Source organism: Pseudorca crassidens, chromosome 15, assembly GCF_039906515.1.
Source record: "Pseudorca crassidens isolate mPseCra1 chromosome 15, mPseCra1.hap1, whole genome shotgun sequence".
Classification (NCBI taxonomy): Eukaryota; Metazoa; Chordata; class Mammalia; order Artiodactyla; family Delphinidae; genus Pseudorca; species Pseudorca crassidens.
In genome coordinates, this window is record NC_090310.1 from 55,063,789 (window position 1) to 55,086,708 (window position 22,920).

At 39.9% G+C, this 22,920-nt stretch overlaps 1 protein-coding gene across 5 annotated transcripts in view; it reads left to right on the forward strand.

Annotated features, from left to right (window-relative positions):
• The first annotated feature begins 8,277 nt into the window (after positions 1 to 8,277).
• The window catches only part of FERMT1 (FERM domain containing kindlin 1), a 66,565-nt gene continuing 51,922 nt past the window's right edge, over positions 8,278 to 22,920 (forward strand). Inside the window, exons 1-4 of one of the 5 annotated variants that reach the window (XM_067707507.1) lie at positions 8,355 to 8,743; positions 9,505 to 9,569; positions 13,617 to 13,785; positions 15,642 to 15,875. In XM_067707507.1, coding sequence (XP_067563608.1) covers positions 13,635 to 13,785; positions 15,642 to 15,875 — 385 coding nt within the window. In that variant the 5' untranslated portion in view covers positions 8,355 to 8,743; positions 9,505 to 9,569; positions 13,617 to 13,634. Of the gene's footprint in view, positions 8,744 to 9,504; positions 9,570 to 13,616; positions 13,786 to 14,194; positions 14,243 to 15,641; positions 15,876 to 22,920 lie in introns of those variants that run through there. The other 4 variants (XM_067707508.1, XM_067707509.1, XM_067707506.1 and 1 more) reach the window with 4 other exon arrangements.

The window sequence follows — 22,920 nt, forward strand, 5'->3', positions numbered from 1 at the left end:
GTGTCTGCACATATTTTCCCTAGGAGCAATGGTTCGTTATTGGCTAATTCAGTGTTCATGGCAACTTTATAGAACATAATTCCCATGAATAATAAGAATCAACTGTATATAATATGTTTCTACTACTAATTCTCAATTTACCAATTTTAGACATCATCTGTGGACTTCCACGTGTAATAGATGAGTATTAAGTTCTCTTATAAAACTCCCACCTCCCAATACAGTTATATTTAGACGTATTTTTATTTTAGTTCTTCTCTGGGTTACTTTTGTTACTTCAAGTAATATACTAAAACCTTGATTACTTGCTTATCAACCATATCTCTGGCATCCCACAATGTAACATGAGGCTTTTAGCACCTCTAACATTTGCCTTCATCTATTCTTTCTTTCTTCCACCCTCAAATTCTGTCACCTGTGCATTTATTTTTGCATTGTTGATGTTGACTGGAGGGCTTTTACCCCAACCGATTCTCTAAATTCTCTGACATAAATTGGGTGTTCTTCAAGTCAGTACAATTCTGACACTGGCCACCTGGAGTAGCAGCAGACCCCACAGGTTTAAGAACTCAGTCCCACAAGACTGCCCTCACTTCAGATGCCAGTTCCAAGAATTGCATCCCCAAGTTACCTGTACTCTGTCTGACTTGGTTACAAAGTCATGGGTTCCCACAATCCCCCTCCCTCAGTGCCCAATAATTTGCTAGAATGACTCACAGAACTCAGAAAAAACGCTGTACTTACTACTCCAGTTAATAAGAAAGGATACAAATGAACAGGCAGATAAAGAAGTACGGAGCATGAGGTCCAGAAGGATGGCAAGTGCAGGGGCCTCTGTCCCTGTGGAATTGGGGTGCACCACCCTCCTAGCATGTGGATGTGTTCACCAATTCAGAAGTTCTCCAAAACCCATCACTGAAGGGTTTTTATGGAGGTTTCAATACATAGGCATGATTGTGGCAGTTAGTGATTAACTCAAACTCCGGCTCCTAATGATTAGAGGGTAGTACTGAAAGTTCCAAGATTTTAATCAAGGCCTGGTCTTTCTGGCAAGCAGCCCCCAGCCTGAGGCTATCCAGGGCCCTGCCAAGAGCCACCAGTTACAATGAAAGACACTCCTGTCACCCTTATCACTCAGGAAATTCCAAGGGTTTTAATAACTGTGTGTCAGGAACCGGATAAAGACCAAATATCTTTCTTATTATATCACACTGACAATGTTTACATTCTGTTTCATAACTATAATTAAGTCTTATTTGCTTTGTTTATAGATTAATTTTTTAAATTGAAAAAGTTATATTTCCTTTTTCATGTCCATTTACTTTCCTGAATTTTCTAAATGAGTTTATTTTTTTTTGCCCTACTTTTCTTTACCATATCCCAAATCTTTTTCCGAATTTCTCATAACATCAGATATTCTACGATGTCTTCTTTTGCCCCAGAGAACTCCTCCCAGGGCAGTCAATTCTCCTTTGCTTTTCTGGATTGGATCTACTGTTTCCTGCATCCTAGGTCTTCCTCTCTCTTGATTCACTTCCTTGTTTTCTAGAGCTCATTTTGAGAATGTTTCTAAGACAGGTTTTGTGAGAATTAAATTTTCTTAGTCCTAGCATGTCTGAAACATATTTGATTGATGGTCTGACTGGGTATAGAGTGTTCATTTGGGTTCTTTTGTAGATAAGCTGTTTTTTCTTCCTAAAAGCTTTTAGGTTTTTTATATTTCCACAGTGATCTTCATTTCATAATGCTGTACTTTGGTGTAGCTATCTCTTATTTATTTGATGGGTATCCAGTAAACTCTTTAAACTGGAGGTTCATGTTCCACATTTCTGGGCAGTTTCTCACATTATTTCTGTGATAATTTACCCCACTGTATTTTTGCTCTTCTCTTGTATTGACCCTCTAGGTTTCTTATCCTTTTACTCATTTTTTTGTGTTAAATTTTCTCATGTCAATTATTTCAATAAAACTGGAAAAAATAAATAAAATAAAATAAGGATTTTTAAAAGTTTGTTTCTCTCTTATATTGGGGGATTTCCTTAAATGTTTGATAGCATTTGAGAATGAGGATATAGTTTTTTTGATCTATTTGGGAGGTTTCACTGATACGCTTTGATTTAGGGTAATTGAGTGGGGAGTTGGCCTTAATACCAAGTAACGTTTTCAAAGGAAACATTTAACTTTTTTTTTTTAATAAATTTATTTATTTTAGTTTTGGCTGCCTTGGGTCTTTGTTGCTGCACGCGGGCTTTTCTCTAGTTGCGGCGAGCGGGAGCTCCTCTTCGCTGTGGTGCGCGGGCTTCTCATTGGGTGGTTTCTCTTGTTGCAGAGCACAGGCTCTAGGTGCGCGGGCTTCAGTAGTTGTGGCACTCGGGCTCAGTAGTTGTGTCTCGCAGGCTCTAGAACGCAGGCTCAGTAGTTGTGGCGCATGGGCTTAGTTGCTCCACTTCATGTGAGATCTTCCCGGAGCAGGGCTCGAACCTGTGGCCGCTGCATTGGCAGGTGGATTCTTAATCACTGCACCACCAGGGAATCCCGGAAACATTTAACTTCTAAGGACCAGAGCCCTCTGGATTTGGGCCCGCAGGGTGGAGATCTGGCAGCCATATATTCACCCTGAATGTGACAGTGAGGGGACTGACTATTCTTTATAGAGACTTTCTATTCATTCCCTTGTTTTTGACAACACATTTCATATCCACTGTCTGTCACACCTGATATTTCCAGGACTTGAGTTTCTCTGAGAATATTCTGGAAAGCCTCAGTTACATTCCCATTTTCACTCCTAGACTATGGATTTCACTACTCTGCTTCATTACTAACCATTTTGTCTTCAATTTTCTATCTTCTAGGAAATCTTGAAATCTCTTATTGGCTGATGGCCTTTCTCCTGTTAACCTTTGTCATTGTAGGTTTATACCTTTTTATTCCTATACTATAATTTTAGCAGGGAGTCAATAGGAAGGAAAGATAAGTATGAGTTTTCAATCAACTATTTTTAACCAAAAATCGAAATATGAAGTTATATTTAGAAAAATAAAGGACCATGACCGTTCTCACACTCAGCATTCTGGATTTTTCAAAATCATACCTGCTACTATAATAATAGCTAGTGTTTATTGAACATATATTACAAGAAAGCAAGACAGAAATCATTCCAATATTTCTAGACCACCTTACACCTGCATTGGGATTTGGAAAGAGCTCACTGTGAACCTTTTCCTGCTAACCTGGGTGTAAACTGTCACATTTTCCCTGTGGTGCAGTCTGAAAAAGTTAATAAATTCCTACGGGTTCACCTAAGTGACAGTTCCTCCCCTTCTTTGGTCCCTTACCTCTGAGCAAGAAAGGAGGAGAGGTGAGCACAGTCTTACCTCACTGGGATGAAATGCAACAGCCTCAAAGTCTCCAATTCCTCCTCTTTCCCAGAGAACACCCCCACTCTTTCTTATTTACTTATTACTCTAGTAATAAATAAAGTTATTGAACATTTTCCATGTTTCAGGCTCTGTGCTCTGTGCTTCAGGAACATTCTCTCATTTCACAGCACCTTACGAGATGGGTATAATTACTCCCATTTTACAGAACCAGAAACTGAGATCAGACAGATCTCAGTTTCGTCAGAGATCCAGATTAAAACATGCCCAAGCCCTCTGATCTGTTCTGTCAGCAGTACCAACAGGTGAACCCAAATTTGTCAGTTTTTAAGTCCTGAACCATCATGCTATAAATTCACTGCCGGGGTAAAAATACCAGACATGGGCTCCAAACCTCAAGCCAGTTTGAAAACTCTGGGTTACAACAAACAACCATCTGTACATGGACTTTTCTCCCCCTGCTCACTGGAGGTCATAGCTGAATCCAGAACCCTGAACCCTCCTTATCCTCTTAGTTAGTTGCTTCAGGGTCAGAGCATGCTCCTGCCACCACCTTCCTCCTCCTCCTCACTTTGAATAATTTTAGACTTATAGTAAAGTTGCAAAAATGGTACACAGAGAACTTGTCTACCCTTGTACATAACCACAATACACTTATGGAAACCAGGAAATTAGTATTGAAATAATACTATTAACTAACCTACTGCCCTGTTCACATTTCACAGGCCTTCCCCACCGATGTCCGCTCTCCATTCCAGGACTAAATCCAGGATCGCACATGGCATTTAGTTGTCACTTGAGTCTCCTCTGATCTGACACAGTCTCTCAGTTTTTCTGTCTCTCATTCTCACTTCTGAAGAATATTAACTACTTATTTCATAAACTATCTTCCAATTTGGGTTTGACATTTTCTCATGATTAAATTGAGGTTGTATATTTTGGGCAAGAATACTACAGAAGTGATGCTGTGTCTTCTCAGGTGTGTGAGGTCAATATGCATTATTACAGATGATGTTCATTTTGATCACTTGATTAAGGTGATAACTGCCAGTTTTCTCCACTCTGAAGTTACCATGTATCTTTCCCTATGTAATTGACAAATACTTTGTAGGGAGATATTCTGAGACTACAAATATCCTGTTTCTCAACATACTTTTACTCATTTTATAATCCATCAATGATCCTTGCCTATGATTATCAGATGGAAACCTCAGGGACATCTTGTCTTTGCATCTCACTCACTTCCAAATTAAAGTTATGTCTATGTGTGCCCGAGCGAAAGGGTGTAGGTCATAGGCCTGTGCCCTAGCCGCAAGGGAGGTTGATAATTTGAGCTCCGATTTCTAGACTGAAATAATAACATAAGAATTTCTACAAATATGTAAAGAGGACTTTCCAAGGGTGGTAGGCAGCCATGAATATGAATGATGTCCACTACGATAGCTAAGATATTTTAAAGTGAGAAAACAAAACACAGAAAAATATATGTATAGAATACTACCATATAAAAGTTAAATAGTCTATGCACAAAGACTATCTCTGGAAGGTTCAAGAGGAAATAGTAACAGTTTTCTCCAGGGAAGGGAACTTCATTATCAGAAGAGGACGAAGACTTAATTATCAGTGTATATTCTTTTGTACCCTTTGATTGAGATGGATGCTAAGGAAGGAAGAAGAAAGAAAGAAGGAGGGGAAGGGAGGGAGGGAGGCACCATCTTTCTTGCTCCTCTCACTCTCAACAGCAGGGAGCAAGGCCTCCTTTGCTCTTCCTCACACTTCTTCATCCAGTGCCTGTCGATACATCAAGGCACACTTCTTTACCCTGTCAGGGAGAACATTTTAGAACTTGCCTGGGCATAGAAAGTGCTCATTATTTGTACAGCTGGAAAGGAGGGTGTAGCTATAATAGGCACATTCTGCTTCTTTGCACTCAATAGAACGTGTTGTCCACAAACATGAACACAACTGCTGAGTCCCAAGGACTCAGTGCAAACAAAAATACATTTTCGGTGACTCTTGTCATTTCTTAGTTGCCAGACTTGCAGAATGTTTATAAGCTGAATGCACAACACAGAAGTTTACATTGGGTAACGGCCTATTTGTTTTGTCAAATAAAAGCATCAACCCAGAAAAAACACCTCTTTTCTCCTTCTAGCAGCTTTCTCATTCTCTCTAAGTTAATTATAAAGAATTTTTTAAACTTTGAGGGCTCATGTGGTGGAAGTAGAAAGGTGTTAGAGGAAGAAAGTCACTTGTGCTTCACAGGTTGAAGTAGCCAGGATGGTCAAAGGCCCTCTACTGCTGTATTTCCCTTTTCTGTTCAGCGATTAAGAACGTGGACACATCTCTCATCCACTCCAATGTACTTATTACCAAGCTCATACTGCTCGCCATATGACAGGCCAATAAATCGAGAAACAAGCTATTGGTGCAAGGAATAGCGAATTTACTTAGAAATCCAGCAGACTAAGAAGATGGTATACTAGTGTCCCAAAGAACCATCTTCCTGGAGTTAGAATTCAGGCTTTTTTTACAGTAAAAGAGGAGCAGTGTGGCTGGTTGTTTCAAACTTCTTGGTGCTGGAATCCTTTGTGCTTGCAGCTATCCATGTAAGTCAGGTCACCATGTTCCTGTAAACCTCCAACAAGGTTCCTGTAAACCTCTGTTCCACAACATTTTATCTCTACATGAATGAGAAGTGTTATATCTTTAAAGGGAGGCAGAGCCTTGAGAATGGGCTATCATGTACATTTCAGGTTTGTTCTTTTCTGTTACACACTCATATCCCACATGATAATGCAAACATGACTAACTTACCTATTGAGGGTAATGATTCTCAGGCCAGCTTTGCCATATATAAGTATCTGATAATAGTTATTGTTTCACTATTTGCACCATGAACATGGAAATTTTTAAGATCAGGAAATACATCTCTTGAAGTACAATAACTATCTGCTAACTAAAAAATACCTTAAAACATTTTTCTAGAGACTACAGTTTATTGTAGGCAACTAAATCTTCCAATTCCATCTCAAAACCCATCTCCTCTCTGAAGCCTTTTCTCATACTCCCCACCACACCACACAACTGGGAGAGGTACACACCTGGGAGAGGTACACATCCCTCCTCTGTATTCCTTCGTATCATATTATGATACGAAGATAAAGTCTGTGCCTAATCTGAGCATTCTCAGCACTTGTTTTGGTGTCTAGCTCACAGTTATACAGTGGCTGAATGAATAAATAAGCTTATTCATTGCTTGATGAGTATGTATGGATTAAATAACAGACTCAAAATGTTGATTCTGCTTGTTTTTTAAGAGGGATTACGGTGAGTATTGCTTGTTTATATATGTATGAAATTTTGAAGTCCAGAATATACTTTTTAATACACTTCTAAACTAGAACCTTAGGGGATGAGTTGGACCTGCATCACAATAATAACTAGGTAGTAAAAAAAAAGCCTAGGACATTCAATATGGATGAAACTAAAAAATATAATGCTGAACAAAAGAAACCAGACACAAAATAGCATACATCATCCAACTCCATTTATGTATGGTACAAACATCAGCAAAACCCATCTGAGGATTAGAAGTCAGGATAATGGTTACTCTTGGTGAGGGGTGGTAGTAACTAAAAGGTGGGATTAGGGGGCTTCTGGGGACTGGCAATGTCCTGTTTCTTGATCGGAATTTCATTACAACACAGGTGTGTTCAGTATGTGAAATTCACCAGCTGTATATTTATGATTTGTGTTCTTGCATATAAATATATAATATTTCCATTAAAAGGCTTAAAAAAGAATTTAGGCCAAGCAGAAAGCTTAAAACCAGTTAAATTCTTTAGCGCAATCCAGATATTTTCAACTAAAATGGAAAACCAATTTGGCGTAAAGAAAGCCGTTACTGCTTCCTGATCATATCCAAGATCCTGAAGACAGTCTATGGTCTAATCAACCATGCACAGTCTCCAGAAAGCAAGTCTTAGACACTTTCTGCCCCAAATAAGTGCATATTTGCTCAGTCGGTATTAGGCATGTGGGGAAGTCAGATCAGAAGACAGCTGACCACCTTCCTATCGTTGACAAACTCTACCAAATTAGGAAATTCAGTTTCAAATTTTTTAATCATTTTAATTATAAAATCCCATATTTGCTGACGGTTGTTCAACTGACCTTTTAAAATTAAATGTAAAGTACTTTCAAAACATAATAATGGCTGAATATGGTAATGTCCAAGCAAAACAAAGATTCCATTTCTAAATTTTACAACATCTTAAATTAATATTTAAGTTATCAAAAGCTTTATGTACTTGACAAAAATCGCTAAAGACTATTATACTGCATAAAACTCCTCCATGGACTGAATGCAGTTCTGGTGGTGGGAATTCCATCCCTTTACCCATTTTACAGATGAGAAAACTATAATTTCCTGTCTATTTTATAACCACTGACTGTATCCTCAAAGCTCAACCCCAGGCCTGGTGCATAGTAAACACTCAACAAAAGTGTGTAATTTGGGCGAAGGAGACTTGGAGAGGTTGTGTAACTTCCCCAAGGTCACCCACCCTTCCTGCTCTCTTCGGATGAATCCCACAGGAGGGTGAGCGGAGCGCTGGGTGGTGAATGTTAGGTGAGCCACCCAGACTTCCGCGAGGGGCGGGGCCTAGGGTTCCCCCAGGGTCTTCCATCTTGCATGTTTGGGGTGCCTCACCCTTCTCAGGGGTTTACACCACCCTCTTACTCAGAGATGAACCGCTTTTGTTTCTTCCACCTGGCGACCACAGGTCCTCCAGGCTCTCTAGAGGGGAGGCGGTTCTTCCCGCCTGAAGCCGGGGCTCCTGGCGCGTGGACGCACCCCGGGGTGTGAGTGACTGGTACACCCTGAGGGCGGGGAAGTAGCAGGACCTTAATCACCGGGCTAGTACTGGGCGGGCCTCTGGGAACCGGGAAACTGGAGGCGGTCTAAGGGAGGGTGGGCAGGATGAGAGGTCGCAAGAGGGGCACGGGGCTGAGCCTCCGCCGGGTTCTCCCCGCCCTCTCGCCGCGCGGTAGCCGGGCGACCACCCTTTGCCCGTGAAGTCTGCGGAGCGCCTCCTCCTAGGGCAGCGGGACCTGGCAGGCGGGGGCTGGGCGTGCAGCCGCCTGCCCGCTGTGCTGGCCGGCCTTGCCCCGGGGCCCGCGCGGGGCGGAGACTGGGCGGCGGGGGCGGGTGCCTGTCTAGGTGGCAGGTCCGCGCGCAGCCCTCGCCAGCCGAACCTCGCGGAGCAGCTGCCGCCACCGCGCGCCCCTGGCTCGGCCGCAGTGGCCTCTGGCCGGGTCTCCAGGGGGCACCGACTCCGCACGCCGCAGGCTCCGGAAAGGAGGTGGGTGGCGAGGGGCCGGGACCAGGCTGGGAGGGGAGGCTGCGATGGGCGCCAAAGGTTCCCGAGACCCCCGCCCCTGCCTTTCTACAGCCCCTTGCACTTAAATGGCTGGTGAATTAAAAACCGCGTCCTCGGCTTGTGACCATCTTCTCCGTCCTTGCGTATCTGGCTGCGCAAAGTAAACTGTCCGTCCAGCCGCGGGGGGGGGGGGTAGGGGGCAGGTTTATGCCCACCCACCACACTCCCCTGGGCCCCAAGACCCTGCAGAGTTGGCAAAAGACAGGCCAGAGGCCTTTATGGGGGTAGGGGGCAGGTTTTTACCCACCCACCACACTCCCCTGGGCCCCAGGACCCTGCAGAGCTGGCAAAAGACAGGCCAGAGGCCTTCGGACCCACTCACTCTCTGATCTTCCAGGGGAAGCGTTGGGTCTATTTCCCCCCATCTTTCTCTCTGTCTGCCTGCCTGCGTCTGTCTGTCTTTCTTGATTGAGTTTTCTGTAAAGGACCCGAGGAAGTGGGCAACTGGGCTTCCCCAGAGGAAGGCAGGTCTGGTGGTGCGCTTTGCTTCTTGTTCTTGTCTTTAACTTAGATGTGCTTTCCTCAACAAGTAACAGCTTGCTGAACGTGAGAAGTTCGCTCAAAAAGGCGCAGAAAAGATAGGAGAGGAATGTGGGGAAACCAGATTGCCTAATTTTAGCCAGAATTTCGTTGTAAGGGAATCACCATTTATTGCCTAAATGAGAAGTGTTTTGATTGCCCAGGTTAGGAAAAGAAAAAACCCTCTGTCTGATTGCTCACGAAACAAGCAGTAAGGGTCACCTTAAAAGTAAGGTTATTTTCTTTATGTACAAAACATTTTAAATAACAAAGCCTCAAATCATAGCATTTTAGAAATTGTAAGGATCTTAAAGTCAAATACTTCAATGGCGTGTTATGAGTTTGTCTATGAAAGAGTTATCTTTATTGTGTCCTCACTGGGAAAGATTTATGTTAGTAGGAATGCTTAGTGAAGGTACTGAGAGTTTAGCTCAGAGTTTTAAGAGTTGTACAATATATCCTTGTAGCTTATTTTATTTTTTTTTAATTTTTTTTATTGGAGTAAAATTGCTTTACAATGTTGTGTTAGTTTTGGCTGCTTATTTATTTTATACATAATAGTTTGTACCTCAATTTCCTACCCCTATCTTGCCCCTCCCCCCTTTCCTCTCCCCACTGGTAACCACTAGTTTGTTCTCTATATCTGTGAGTCTGTTTCCTTTTTGTTATATTCACTAGTTTGTTTTATTTTTTTAGATTCCACATATAAGTGATATTGTACAGTATTTGTATTTCTCTGTCTGACTTATTTCACTCAGCATAATACCCTCCAAGTCCATCCATGCTGTTGCAAACGGCAAAATTTCATTATTTTTTTATGGCTAATATTCCATTCCACATCTTGTCCACTCATCTGTTGATGGACACTTAAGTTGCTTCCATATCTATTGTAAATAATGCTGCTACGAACATTGGAGTGCATGTATCTTTTCTAATTGGTGTTTTCAGTTGTTTTGTTTTGTTTTGTTTTATTTCTGATATATACACAGGAATGTTATTGCTGCGTCATGTTCTATTTTTAGTTTTTCGAGAAACCGCCATACTGTTTTCCACAGTGGCTACACCAATTTACATTCCCACCAACTATGTAGGAGGGTTCCCTTTTCTCCACATCCTTGCCAACATTTGTTACATGTAGTCTTTTTGATAATAGCCATTCTGACAGGTATGAGGCAATATCTCACTGTGGTTTTAATTTGCATTTTCCTGATGATTAACATGTAGAGCATCTTTTCCTGGGCCTGTTGGCCATCTATATGTCTGCTTTGGAGAAATGTCTATTTAGGTCTTCTGCCCATTTTTTTAATGGGCTGTGTTGTTTTTGCTTTTGTTTTTTACTTGAGCTGTATAAGCTGTTTGTATATTTTGGAAATTAACCCCTTGTCTTTCGCATCTTTTACAAATATTTTCTCCCATTCCATAGGTTGTCTTTTCATTTTGTTTATGGTTTCCTTTGCTATACAAAAGCTTTTAAGTCTAATTAGGTCCCATTTGTTTATTTTTGCTTTTATTTCATTTGCTTTAGGAGACAGATCAAAAAAAATATTGCTACAATTCAAGTCAAGGAGTGTTCTGCCTATGGTTTCTTCTAGTTTTATGGTTTCTGATTATATTTAAGTCTTTAATCCATTTTGAGTTTATTTTTGTATATGTTGTTAGAGAGTGTTCTAATTTCATTCTTTTACATGTAGCTGTCCAGTTTTCCCAGCACCACTTATTGAAGAGACTGTTTTTTCTCCATTGTATATTCTTGCCTCCCTTGTTGTGGATTAATTGACAAGTGTGTGGGTTTATTTTTGGGCTCTCTGTTCTATTCCATTGATCTATGTGTCTGTTTTTGTGCCAGTCCCATACTGTTTCAATTACTGTAACTTTGTAGTATAGTCTGAAGTCAGAGAGCATGATTCCTCCAGCTCTCTTCTTTTTCAAGATCATTTTGGCTATTCGGGGTCTTTCATGTTTCCATACAAATTTTAAAATTATTTGTTCTAGTTCTGTGAAAAATGCTGTTGCTATTTTGATAGAGATTGCATTGACTCTGTAGATTGCCTTGGGTAGTATGGTCATTTTAACAATATTAATTCTTCTAATCCATGAATATGGTATATCTTTCCATCTGTTTGTGTTGTCTTCAATTTCTTTCTTCAGTGTCTTATAGTTTTCCACGTATAGATCTTTTACCTCCTTAAGTTGGTTTATTACTAGGTATTTTATTCTTTTTGATGTAGTGGTAAATATGATTGTTTCCTTAATTTCTCTGATAATTCATTGTTCGTGTATAGAAGTGCAGCAGATTACTGTATATATATTTTGTGGTCTGCAACATTACTGAATTCATTGATGAACTCTAGTAGTTTTCTGGTGGCATCTTTAGGATTTTTTTATGTATAGTATCATGTCATCTGCAAACAGTGACAGTTTTATTGCTTCCTTTCCAATTTAGCTTCCTTTTATTTCTTTATCTTGTCTGATTGATGTGGCTAGGTCTTCCAATACTATGTTGTATAAAAGTGGCTAGAGTGGGCATCCTTGTCTTGTTCCTGATCTTAGAGGGAAATACTTTCAGCTTTTCAACATTGGGTATGATTTTAGCTGTGGGTTCATCATATATGGCCTTTATTATGTTAAGGTACGTTCCCTCTATGCCCACTTTCTGCAGACCTTCTCAGAGGTCACCATAGACCTGGCTTAATAAGTGATCTAGTTAGTTTGAAGGGAGGAAATGAGTCCTGGAGCTAATTTTTCAAGTAGCTATTGCAATTTGAGGGTGTGAGAGGAAGACCAGCATTAGCTGGAGCTTGTTATGAATGCAGGGTTTCCACATCCACCCCAGACCTGCTGACTAGAACCTGCATGTTAATAAGATCCTGCTGAATAGGATCTGCATATTAATAAGGTTCTCAGGGTTCATGTGCACTTTCCATTAGAGAAGCCCTTTCCTGGGCCGTTTGCATGCACAGATGTTTCTCAAAAACAGGCCTTATGAAAACATAGATTTCTCATAAGCTGTCTTTACCTGGAAAAATGAAAAACACTTGTTATCACTTAAATGACTGATTTTTATTTTAAATCTTAAGATAGCCAAGAGAGGTAGTATCATTTGCTTTCTATTTAAGAGAGAGCTGACATTTTTAAGTTCTGCCAATTTGGATCCCAGTGTTCCTATTACCCCAGAACACTCAGTTCTGATACTGCTTAGCTTCTTTCATCATAGTTCCTCCAACGAGGAGAACACTATGGGTTTGAAGTTCTCACCCCTAACTGTGCTTTGAAGAGTGGGTTTGAATGTCTGTCACTCCTGTTTTAAATCTGTTGCTAAAGGTGTGTCCAAAAACTTAATTGATGCACTTGTTTATCAACCTCTATATGATATAAAACAGTTATTCAAGTAAATCAAATATGTGGCAATAACTAATGACCTGCATCTCTATGTGCTTAAGATAAAACTATGCTATATGACTAAAAAAGAAACGGTTTTGCTCTATTTTTATTTTTTGAATTTTCATACCAGAAGATGTCATCAGTATTTGTGGGAGGAATGTAATAATACATATGTATATACATTAGAGATAAATTTTTTTTAATATTTATTTATTTGGTTGGGCTGGGTCTTAGTTGTAGCAGACAGGCTCCTTAGTTGTGGCTCAAGGGCTCCTTAGTTACAGCTTGCTGGCTCCTTAGTTGTAGCATACAAACTCATTGTGGCTTGCATGTGAGATCTAGTTCCCTGACCAGGGATCGAACCCTGGCCCCCTGCACTGGGAGCACTGAGTCTTAACCACTGCACCACCAGGGAAGTACCAAGGTAAAGATTTTAATTTCCTTTTTTAAAATCAGTTCTACTGAGGTATAATTTGCATACAACAAAATACATCAAAGTGTACATTTAAATTCAATGCATTTTATTGTATACAAATTATACTTCAATAAAGTTGATTTTTTTTAAGTGTCAAGGATTGCCATGATTTGTTACCTATTGCTAAAGTAGTTCAGAGAAGGTCAAGAAGAGTCAGTAGAGAGGGATGGATGCACTGGGCAGGCACAGAAAATAGCCAGGTAGACCTGGGAGGGTGGAAAAGTGAAGTACATAAATTTAGAAGGCCTGAGATAATTTTATAAGACTTTTTCTCTTTAAAGTTAAGATGCTGAATTTAATATCAGGAACCCTGTGGCATTTTTGAAGGGGGGCTAAAATGGGGGAAAAAATGTTTTGCTCTGCAAGGTCTCCTTGGCGAGTCCCACCCTCCTTCTGATCTATCTGCCTTTTTACACAAAGACACCTGCATTTGCCACAATGCTCTCATCCAGTGACTTTGCGTCTGCTTCTTGGGAGCTCGTGATCCAAGTTGACCATCCAAATGAAGAGGAGCAGAAGGATATCACACTGAGAGTGTCTGGAGACCTGCACATTGGGGGAGTGATGCTCAAGTTAGTGGAACAGATCAGTAAGTTGCTGCTTCTTTATGGTTTCTCTACATTTGAAACCCTCTCTGTTGCATCACCACTAAATGGCTGAACTGGATTGTCTGACCATCTAAATTTTTTTGATCATCCATCTTGTAATGGTCCCTGCCTGCAAGAGGAAGAGAAATGCCTGAAGGAGCCCAAACCACCCCCTGACCCCCAATGTGAAAATTTGAGTCTTTGGTGGCAAACGAAAGCTCCCCAGTAGGTGTAAAAACCTATTTGCACAAGAACAGGACCCCTTCCCTTGTGACTTTAGACCACACCTGGGGCCTTAGATTATTGTGTGATTCTCTGTTAATGCTTGATTGCTCCGAGATGCAGGCGGCCTGGTGCCAATATGTCTTTTAACATTGTCCACCATTTGCTACTTACCCTGTTTAAAACAAGGAAAGAAGTCTTCAGGGTCAGAGTCTTCACATCACGAGTCAACATGAGGTACCTAGAATTTAATAATGTTCTATTTTCTTTTTATTTATTTTTTGTCTTCTACTTAAGACCACAGATGTTAGCTTATCATTTACACTAGTGATATAAAGTATTTTTAAGTAAGCTTTCATTGGAGTATCATATACGTACAGAAAAGTGCACTTATTATAAGTGTACAGTTCAGTGAATTTTCACAAAGTCATATAACCACCACCCAGATCAAGAAAGAGAACATTACCTGTTCCCCCACCCAAGTCCCGCACCTAACCCCTCCCAGCCACTGCCCCACCAAGGGTAACCACTGTCCTGAATTCTTACTCCATAGGAGTAAACTGTACAGTAAACTGTATATAAGTGGAATTATACTTATATAAGTATAATTCTTAGGCATCTGCTTTCTTTCCTGCCACATTATGTCTGTGAGATTTAACCATGGTATTGCATATAGTTTGGGTTCATTGATTCTCATTGCAGTATAATATTCCATTGTATGACTATGCCACAATTTATCCATTTACCTGTTGATAGATATTTGGGTTGTTTCCATTTGGGGGCTTTTACAGATAGTACCTGTCTTTTGGTCTATATAGTACACGCATTTCTAATGGGTATATAGCTCAGAGAAAAATTACCGAATAGGACTTTCCAAAATAGTTATAGCATTTATACTTCTAACAGCACTGAGAGAAACATTTTCTAATTTAAATAGAGAGAAAGAAAGAGGGAGAAACTATTTTTTAAGTAAATAAAAATACCGGTGGCTCTTAATTTAGCAAAATAAAAGATTGAATATTGACTCTAACATTGGCAAAGGGGAAAGATTCAACCTAGATACCAAGGGGAATTGAAGAAGGGGAAGAATTCAATGTTGATGCTACCATTAAGAGAGAAAATATTCAGCTCTGATTTCAGTGTAAACACTTTGGAAATTGGGAATATGGTGGAGCTAATAAGAGATGGACATTCCTGAGAAGAGTGAAATGTCAGCTTCCCAGTACTTCTGCGTGGAATTTGATTGGGAGCTGTTGATATTCCCTTGTGGAAAGATTCATTTCTATTAGAGAAATAATCTTGATTAAACAGAGGTGATGCTCCTGGCCTTCCCAGAAAGGACCATGGCACCAAGGGACTTGGGAGAAGATAACTTTAGTATTTCATCAGGAACAAAAATTGTATGTCTCTCTTCCTTCCATAGTATTTAAATATAAAGAAGGTAAGGTTCAGTCTGTCTCCTACCTGCTGTGCCGTAGGGACTTTGACAAGAAGCCAAGAATGATGAAACCTTGGGTTGTAAGAGGAGGTGGGAGCTGAAGACCAGCGTTGGCTTCAGTTTTGCACACAAGAGACTTGACTCTGGGGTGCGAGTGCTCACTCTCACTTTACTGCACTGTGTTCTCCATTCTTGCAGACATAGCCCAGGACTGGTCAGACTTTGCCCTTTGGTGGGAACAAAAGCACTGCTGGCTTCTGAAAACGCACTGGACCCTGGACAAATGTGGGGTCCAGGCAGATGCAAAGCTTCTCTTCACCCCTCAGCATAAAATGCTTCGCCTCCGCCTGCCCAACGTGAAGACAGTGCGACTGCGAGTCAGCTTCTCAGCCGTGGTCTTCAGAGCGGTCAGCGACATCTGCAGAGCCCTGAGTGAGTTTCCGCAGGCGCCTGCGCCCTCTGGACTCTCAGCAGAGGAGGACAGGAAAATACGTGCACTTCTGTCCACAAGCAGTTGGCTTTACAGAACATGTGCCTTATTAGGAGCATACTTTTTGAGCCCAGTTCTGGAGACTTTAGCCATTTAAGTGAAGTTAAACCAAACGGAAAATTATTGGAATAAATCAGATTCACTTCCACAAAGCTTAAAACTATTTCAAAGAGATTTGTAAACAGAAGAGACAACCCCATTAAGATTTCCCCCCGCAAAACTCATTTCTCTAAGCCATACTGAAATCATCATTATATTTAAGACAAAAAAAGCGTTCCATTAAATTATTATCACCATAGAGCCAATGTGTCTTTATTGTTTTTGAGATAATGGTGATGCAATGTCTTAATTGCTTCCCTAACATTTGGCTCCAGTAAATAACTCTGTTCGCAAACATCATTTGTGGAGTTTATTTTAAGCAGGAAAGTACACTTAATTATGGATCAGAAACTTTAACAGCCATTAGAGACAACACTGTCCAAACATTTCTTCTTCCTGGGACTTCCATAATAGGAGCAAACCCTGGGTCAGGAAGGTGTTCTTATTTTATATTTTTTGAAAGTGTGTAGGTATATTCTTGAGTTCCAAGGCAAAGATTTAGTATTTGAACACAGTATATACGGTATGTGAGTGAGTGATCTATCTCCCCATTAAACTGTAAACTGCTCATTCATTCCTTCAACAAATATATACGTATTGGTTTGGCAGGCACTAGGATGAGTGCTAGGGATGGGTTAAGCAAAAAAAACAGACCAAAATCTCTGCCCTCCTTGAGCTTACGGTGTAGCATACAGAGACAGAAAATAAATCATGTAAAAAAATAAGATGTTAAAAGGAGATAGGTAGTGGAGAAAAAAAGGAAAAAGTATATAGTGTACACAGGATTGAGAGTGCCAGTGTTGGGTAGGGCAGGTTGGTATAGTATTAAATAAGGTGAAGACAGAACCATTTCTTGAACATGTCTGTGTTCCTAACACCTAGGAGAATGCCTGGCACACATCAACTGCTTAGTAACTGCTTGTTTGGTTTTTTGTTTGTTTGTTTTTTAACACCTTTATCGGAGTATAATTGCTTTAAAATGGTATGTTAGTTTCTGCTTTATAACAAAGGGAATCAGTTATACATATACATATGTTCCCATATCTCTTCCCTCTTGCGTCTCCCTCCCTCCCACCCTACCGATCCCACCCCTCTAGGTGGTCACAAACCACCTAGCTGATCTCCCCATGCTATGTGGCTGCTTCCCACTAGCTATCTATTTTACGTTTGGTAGTGTATATATGTCCATGCCACTTTTTTACTTTGTCACAGCTTACCCTTCCCCCTCGCCGTATCCTCAAGTCCATGCTCTAGTAGGTCTGTGTCTTTATTCCCGTCTTACCACTAGGTACTTCATGACCTTTCTTTTTCTTTTTTTTCCCCTTATATTCCATGTAAATGTGCTAGCATACAGTATTTGTTTTTCTCTTTCTGACTTATTTCATGCTGTATGACACTCTAGCTCCATCCACCTCACTACAAATAACTCAATTTCGTTTTTCTTCATGGCTGAGTAATATTCCATTGTATATATGTGCCACATCTTCTTTATCCATTCATCTGTTGATGGACACTTAGGTTGCTTCCATGTTCTGGCTATTGTAAATAGAGCTGCAATGAACATTTTGCTACATGACTCTTTTTGAATTATGGTTTTCTCAGGGTGTATGCCCAGTAGTGGGATTGCTGGGTCATATGGAAGTTCTATTTGTAGTTTTTTAAGGAACCTCCATACTGTTCTCCATAGTGGCTGTACCAATTTATATGCCCACCAACAGTGCAAGAGGGTTCCCTTTTCTCCAACACTGATTGTTTCTAGATCTTTTGATGATGGCCATTCTAACCAGTGTGAGAAGATATCTCATTGTAGTTTTGATTTGCATTTCTCTAATGATTAATGATGTTGAGCATTCATTCATGTGTTTGTGTGCAGTCTCTATATCTTCTTTGGAGAAATGTCTATTTAGGTCTTCTGCCCATTTTTGGATTAGGTTGTTTGTTTTTTTGTTATTGATCTGCATGAGCTGCTTGTAAACTTTGGAGATAATCCTTTGTCAGTTGCTTCATTTGCAAATATTTTCTCCCATTCTGAGGGTTGTCTTTTGGTCTTGTTTATGGTTTCCTTTGCTGTGCAAAAGCTTTGAAGTTTCATTAGGTCCCATTTGTTTATTTTTGTTTTTATTTCCATTGCTCTAGGAGGTGGATCAAAAAGGATCTTGCTGTGACTTATGTCATAGAGCATTCTGCCCATGTTTTCCTCTAAGAGTTTGATAGTTTCATTTAGGTCTTTAATCCATTTTGAGCTTATTTTTGTGTATGGTGTTAAGGAGTCTTCTAATTTCATACTTTTACATGTATCTGTCCAGTTTTCCCAGCACCACTTATTGAAGAGGCTGTCTTTTCTCCACTGTATATTCTTGCCTCCTTTATCAGAGATAAGGTGACCATATGTGCATGGGTTTACTCTGGGCTTTCTATCCTGTTCCATTGATCTATATTTCTGTTTTTGTGCCAGTACCATACTGTCTTCATTACTGTAGCTTTGTAGTATAGTCTGAAGTCAGGAAACCTGATTCCTCCAGCTCCATTTTTCGTTCTCAAGATTGCTTTGGCTATTTGGGGTCTTTTGTGTTTCCATACAAATTGTGAAATTTTTTGTTCTAGTTCTGTGAAAAATGTCAGTGGTAGTTTGATAGGGATTGCACTGAATCTGTAGATTGCTTTGGGAATTGAGTCATTTTCACAATGTTGATTTTTTCCAATCCAAGAACATGGTATATCTCTCCATCTATTTGTATCATCTTTAATTTCTTTCATCAGTGTCTTACAATTTTCTGCATACAGTTCTCTTGTCTACTTAGATAGGCTTATTCCTAGATATTTTATTCTTTTTGTTGCAATGGTAAATGGGAGTGTTTTCTTGATTTCACTTTCAGATTTTTCATCATTAGTGTATAAGAATGCCAGAGATTTCTGTGCATTAATTTTGTATCCTGCTACTTTACCAATTCATTGATTAGCTCTAGTAGTTTTCTGGTAGAGCTTTAGGATTCTCTAAGTAGAGTGTCATGTCATTTGCAAACAGTGACAGCTTTACTTCTTCTTTTCCGATTTGGATTCCTTTTATTTCTTTTTCTTTGATTGCTGTGGCTAAAACTTCCAAAACTATGTTGAATAAGAGTGGTGAGAGTGGGCAGCCTTGTCTTGTTTCTGATCTTAGTGGAAATGCTTTCAGTTTTTCACCATTGAGGACAATGTTGGCTGTGGGTTTGTTATATATGGCCTTTATTATGTTGAGGAAAGTTCCCACTATGCCTACTTTCTACAGGGTTTTTATCATAAATGGGTGTTGAATTTTGTTGAAAGTTTTCTCTGCATCTTTTGAGATGATCATATGGTTTTTCTCTTTCAATTTGTTAATATGGTTTATCACATTGATTGATTTGCGTATATTGAAGAATCCTTGCATTCCTGGAATAAACCCCACTTGATTATGGTCTATGATCCTTTTAATGTGCTGTTGGATTCTGTTTGCTAGTATTTTGTTGAGGATTTTTGCATCTATGTTCATCAGTGATATTGGCCTGTAGTTTTCTTTCTTTGTGACATCTTTGTCTGGTTTCGGTATCAGGGTAATGGTGGCCTCGTAGAATGACTTTGGCAGTATTCCTCCCTCTGCTATATTTTGGAAGAGTTTGAGAAGGGTAGGTGTTAGCTCTCTTCTAAATGTTTCATAGAATTCGCCTGTGAAGCCATCTGGTCCTGGGCTTTTGTTTGTTGGAAGATTTTTAATCACAGTTTCAATTTCAGTGCTTGTGATTGGTCTGTTTATATTTTCTATTTCTTCCTGATTCAGTCTTGGAAGGTTGTGCTTTTCTAAGAATTTGTCCACTTCTTCCAGGTTGTCCATTTTATTGGCATATAGTTGATTGTAGTAATGTTTCATGATCTTTTGTATTTCTGCAGTGACAGTTGTTAGTTCTCCTTTTTCATTTCTAATTCTATTGATTTGAGTCTTCTCCCTTTATTTCTTGATGAGTCTGGCTAAGGTTTATCAATTTTCGTTATCTTCTCAGAGAACCAGCTTTTAGTTTTATTGATCTTTGCTATCATTTCCTTCATTTCTTTTTCATTTATTTCTGATCTGATCTTTATGATTTCTTTCCTTCTGCTAACTTTGGGGTTTTGTTTGTTCTTCTTTCTCTAATTTCTTTAGGTGCAAGGTTGGGTTGTTTATTTGAGATGTTTCCTGTTTCTTAAGGTAGGATTGTATTGCTATAAACTTCCCCCTTAGAACTGCTTTTGCTGCATCCATAGGTTTTGGGTCATCGTGTCTCCATTGTCATTTATTTCTAGGTATTTTTTGATTTCCTCTTGGATTTCTTCTGTGATCACTTCGTTATTAAGTAGTGTATTGTTTAACCTCCATGCGTTTGTATTTTTTACAGATCTTTTCCTGTAATTGATATCTAGTCTCATAGCATTGTGGTCGGAAAAGATATTTCATACAATTTCAATTTTCTCAAATTTACCAAGACTTGATTTGTGACCCAAGATATGATCTATCCTGGAGAATATTCCATGAGCACTTGAGAAAAATGTCTATTCTGCTGTTTTGGGATGGAATGTCCTATAAATGTCAATGAAGTCCATCTGGTTTAATGTATCATTTAAAGCTTGTGTTTCCTTATTTATTTTCATTTTGGATGATATGTCCGTTGGTGAAAGTGGGGTGTTAAAGTCCCCTACTATGATCGTGTTACTGTCGATTTCCCCTTTTATGACTGTTAGCATTTTCCTTATGTATTGAGATGCTCCTATGTTGGGTGCATAAATATTTACAATTGTTATATCTTCTTCGTGGATCGATCCCTTGATCATTATGTACTGCCGTTCTTTGTCTCTTGTAATAGTCTTTATTTTAAAGTCTATTTTGTCTGATATGAGAATTGCTACTCCGGCTTTCTTTTGATTTCCATTTGCATGGAATATCTTTTTCCATCCCCTCACTTTCAGTCTGTATGTGTCCCTAGGTCTGAAGTGGGTCTCTTGTAGACAGCATATATATGGGTCTTGTTCTTGTACCCATTCAGCCAGTCTGTGTCTTTTGGTGGGAACATTTAATCCATTTACATTTAAGGTAATTATTGATATGTTGGTTCCTGTTCCCATTTTCTTAATTGTTTTGGGTTTGTTATTGTAGGTCTTTTCCTTCTCTTGTGTTTCTTGCCTAGAGAAGTTCCTTTAGCATTTATTGTAAAGCTGGTTTGGTGGTGCTGAACTCTCTCAGCTTTTGCTTGTCTGTAAAAATTTTAATTGCTCCATCAAATCTGAATGAGATCCTTGCTGGATAGAGTAATCTTGGTTGTAGTTTTTTCTCCATCATCACTTTAAATATGCCCTGTCACTCCCTCCTGGCTTGCAGAGTTTCTGCAAAAGATCAGCTGTCAACCTTATGGGGATTCCCTTGTGTGTTATTTGTTGTTTTTCCTTTGCTGCTCTTAATATATTTTCTTTGTAGTTAATTTTTGATAGTTTGATTAATATGTGTCTTGGTGTGTTTCTCCTTGGATTTATCCCATATGGGACTCTCTGTGCTTCCTGGACTTGATTAACTATTTCCTTTCCCTTATTAGGGAAGTTTTCAACTATAATCTCTTCAAATATTTTCTCAGTCCCTTTCTTTTTCTCTTCTTCTGGGAACCCTATAATTCGAATGTTGGTGCGTTTAATGTTGTCTCAGAGGTCTCTGAGACTGTCCTCAGTTCTTTCATTCTTTTTTCTTTATTCTGCTCAGAAGTAGGTATTTCCACTATTTTATCTTCCAGGTCACTTATCCGTTCTTCTGCCTCAGTTATTCTGCTATTGATCCCTTCTAGAGTATTTTTCATTTCATTTATTGTGTTGTTCATCGTTGCTTGTTTCCTCTTTAGTTCTTCTAGATCCTTGTTAAATGTTTCTTGCATTTTCTCTATTCTATTTCCAAGATTTTGGATCATCTTTACTATGATTATTCTGAATTCTTTTTCTGGTAGACTGCCTATTTCCTCTTCATTTGTTCGGTCTGATGGGTTTTTACCTTGTTTCTTCATCTGGTGTGTGATTTTCTGTCTTCTCATTTTGCTTATCTTACTGTGCTTGGGGTCTCCTTTTTGCAGGCTGCAGGATCGTAGTTCCCGTTGTTTTTGGTGTCTGTCCCCAGTGGCTAAGGTTGGTTCAGTGTGTTGTGTTGGCTTCCTGGTGGAGGGGACTAGTGCCTGTGTTCTGGTGGATGAGGCTGGATCTTGTCTTTCTGGTGGGCAGGTCCACATCTGGGGGTGTGTTTTGAGGTGTCTGTGGCCTTATTATGATTTTAGGCGGCCTCTCTGCTAATGCATGCAGTTGTGTTCCTGTCTTGCTAGTTGTTTGGCATAGGGTGTCCAACACTGTTGCTTGCTGGTCGTTGAGTGAAGCTGGGTTTTGTTGTTGAGATGGAGATATCTGGGAGATTTTCACTGTTTGATATTTCGTGGAGCTGGGAGGTCTCTTGTGGACCAGTGTCCTGAAGTTGGCTCTCCCACCTCAGAGGCATAGCGCTGATGCCTGGCTGGGGCACCAAGAGCCTTTCATCCACACGGCTCAGGATAAAAGGGAGAAAAACTGTGCTTCCCTGGTGGCGCAGTGGTTGAGAGTCCACCTGCCGATGCAGGGGACACAGCTTCATGCCCCAGTCCGGGAATATCCCACATGCCACAGAGCAGCGGGGTTCGTGACCCATGGCCGCTGAGCCTGCACGTCCGGAGCCTGTGCTCCACAACGGGAGAGGCCACAACAGTGAGAGGCCCCTGTTCCGCAAAAAAAAAAATAAAGAAAGAAAGGAGAAAAAGAAGAAAGAAAGAACGAGGATAAAATAAAAGTAAGATAAAATAAAATAGTTATTAAAATAAAAATAATTATTAAGAAAAAAAA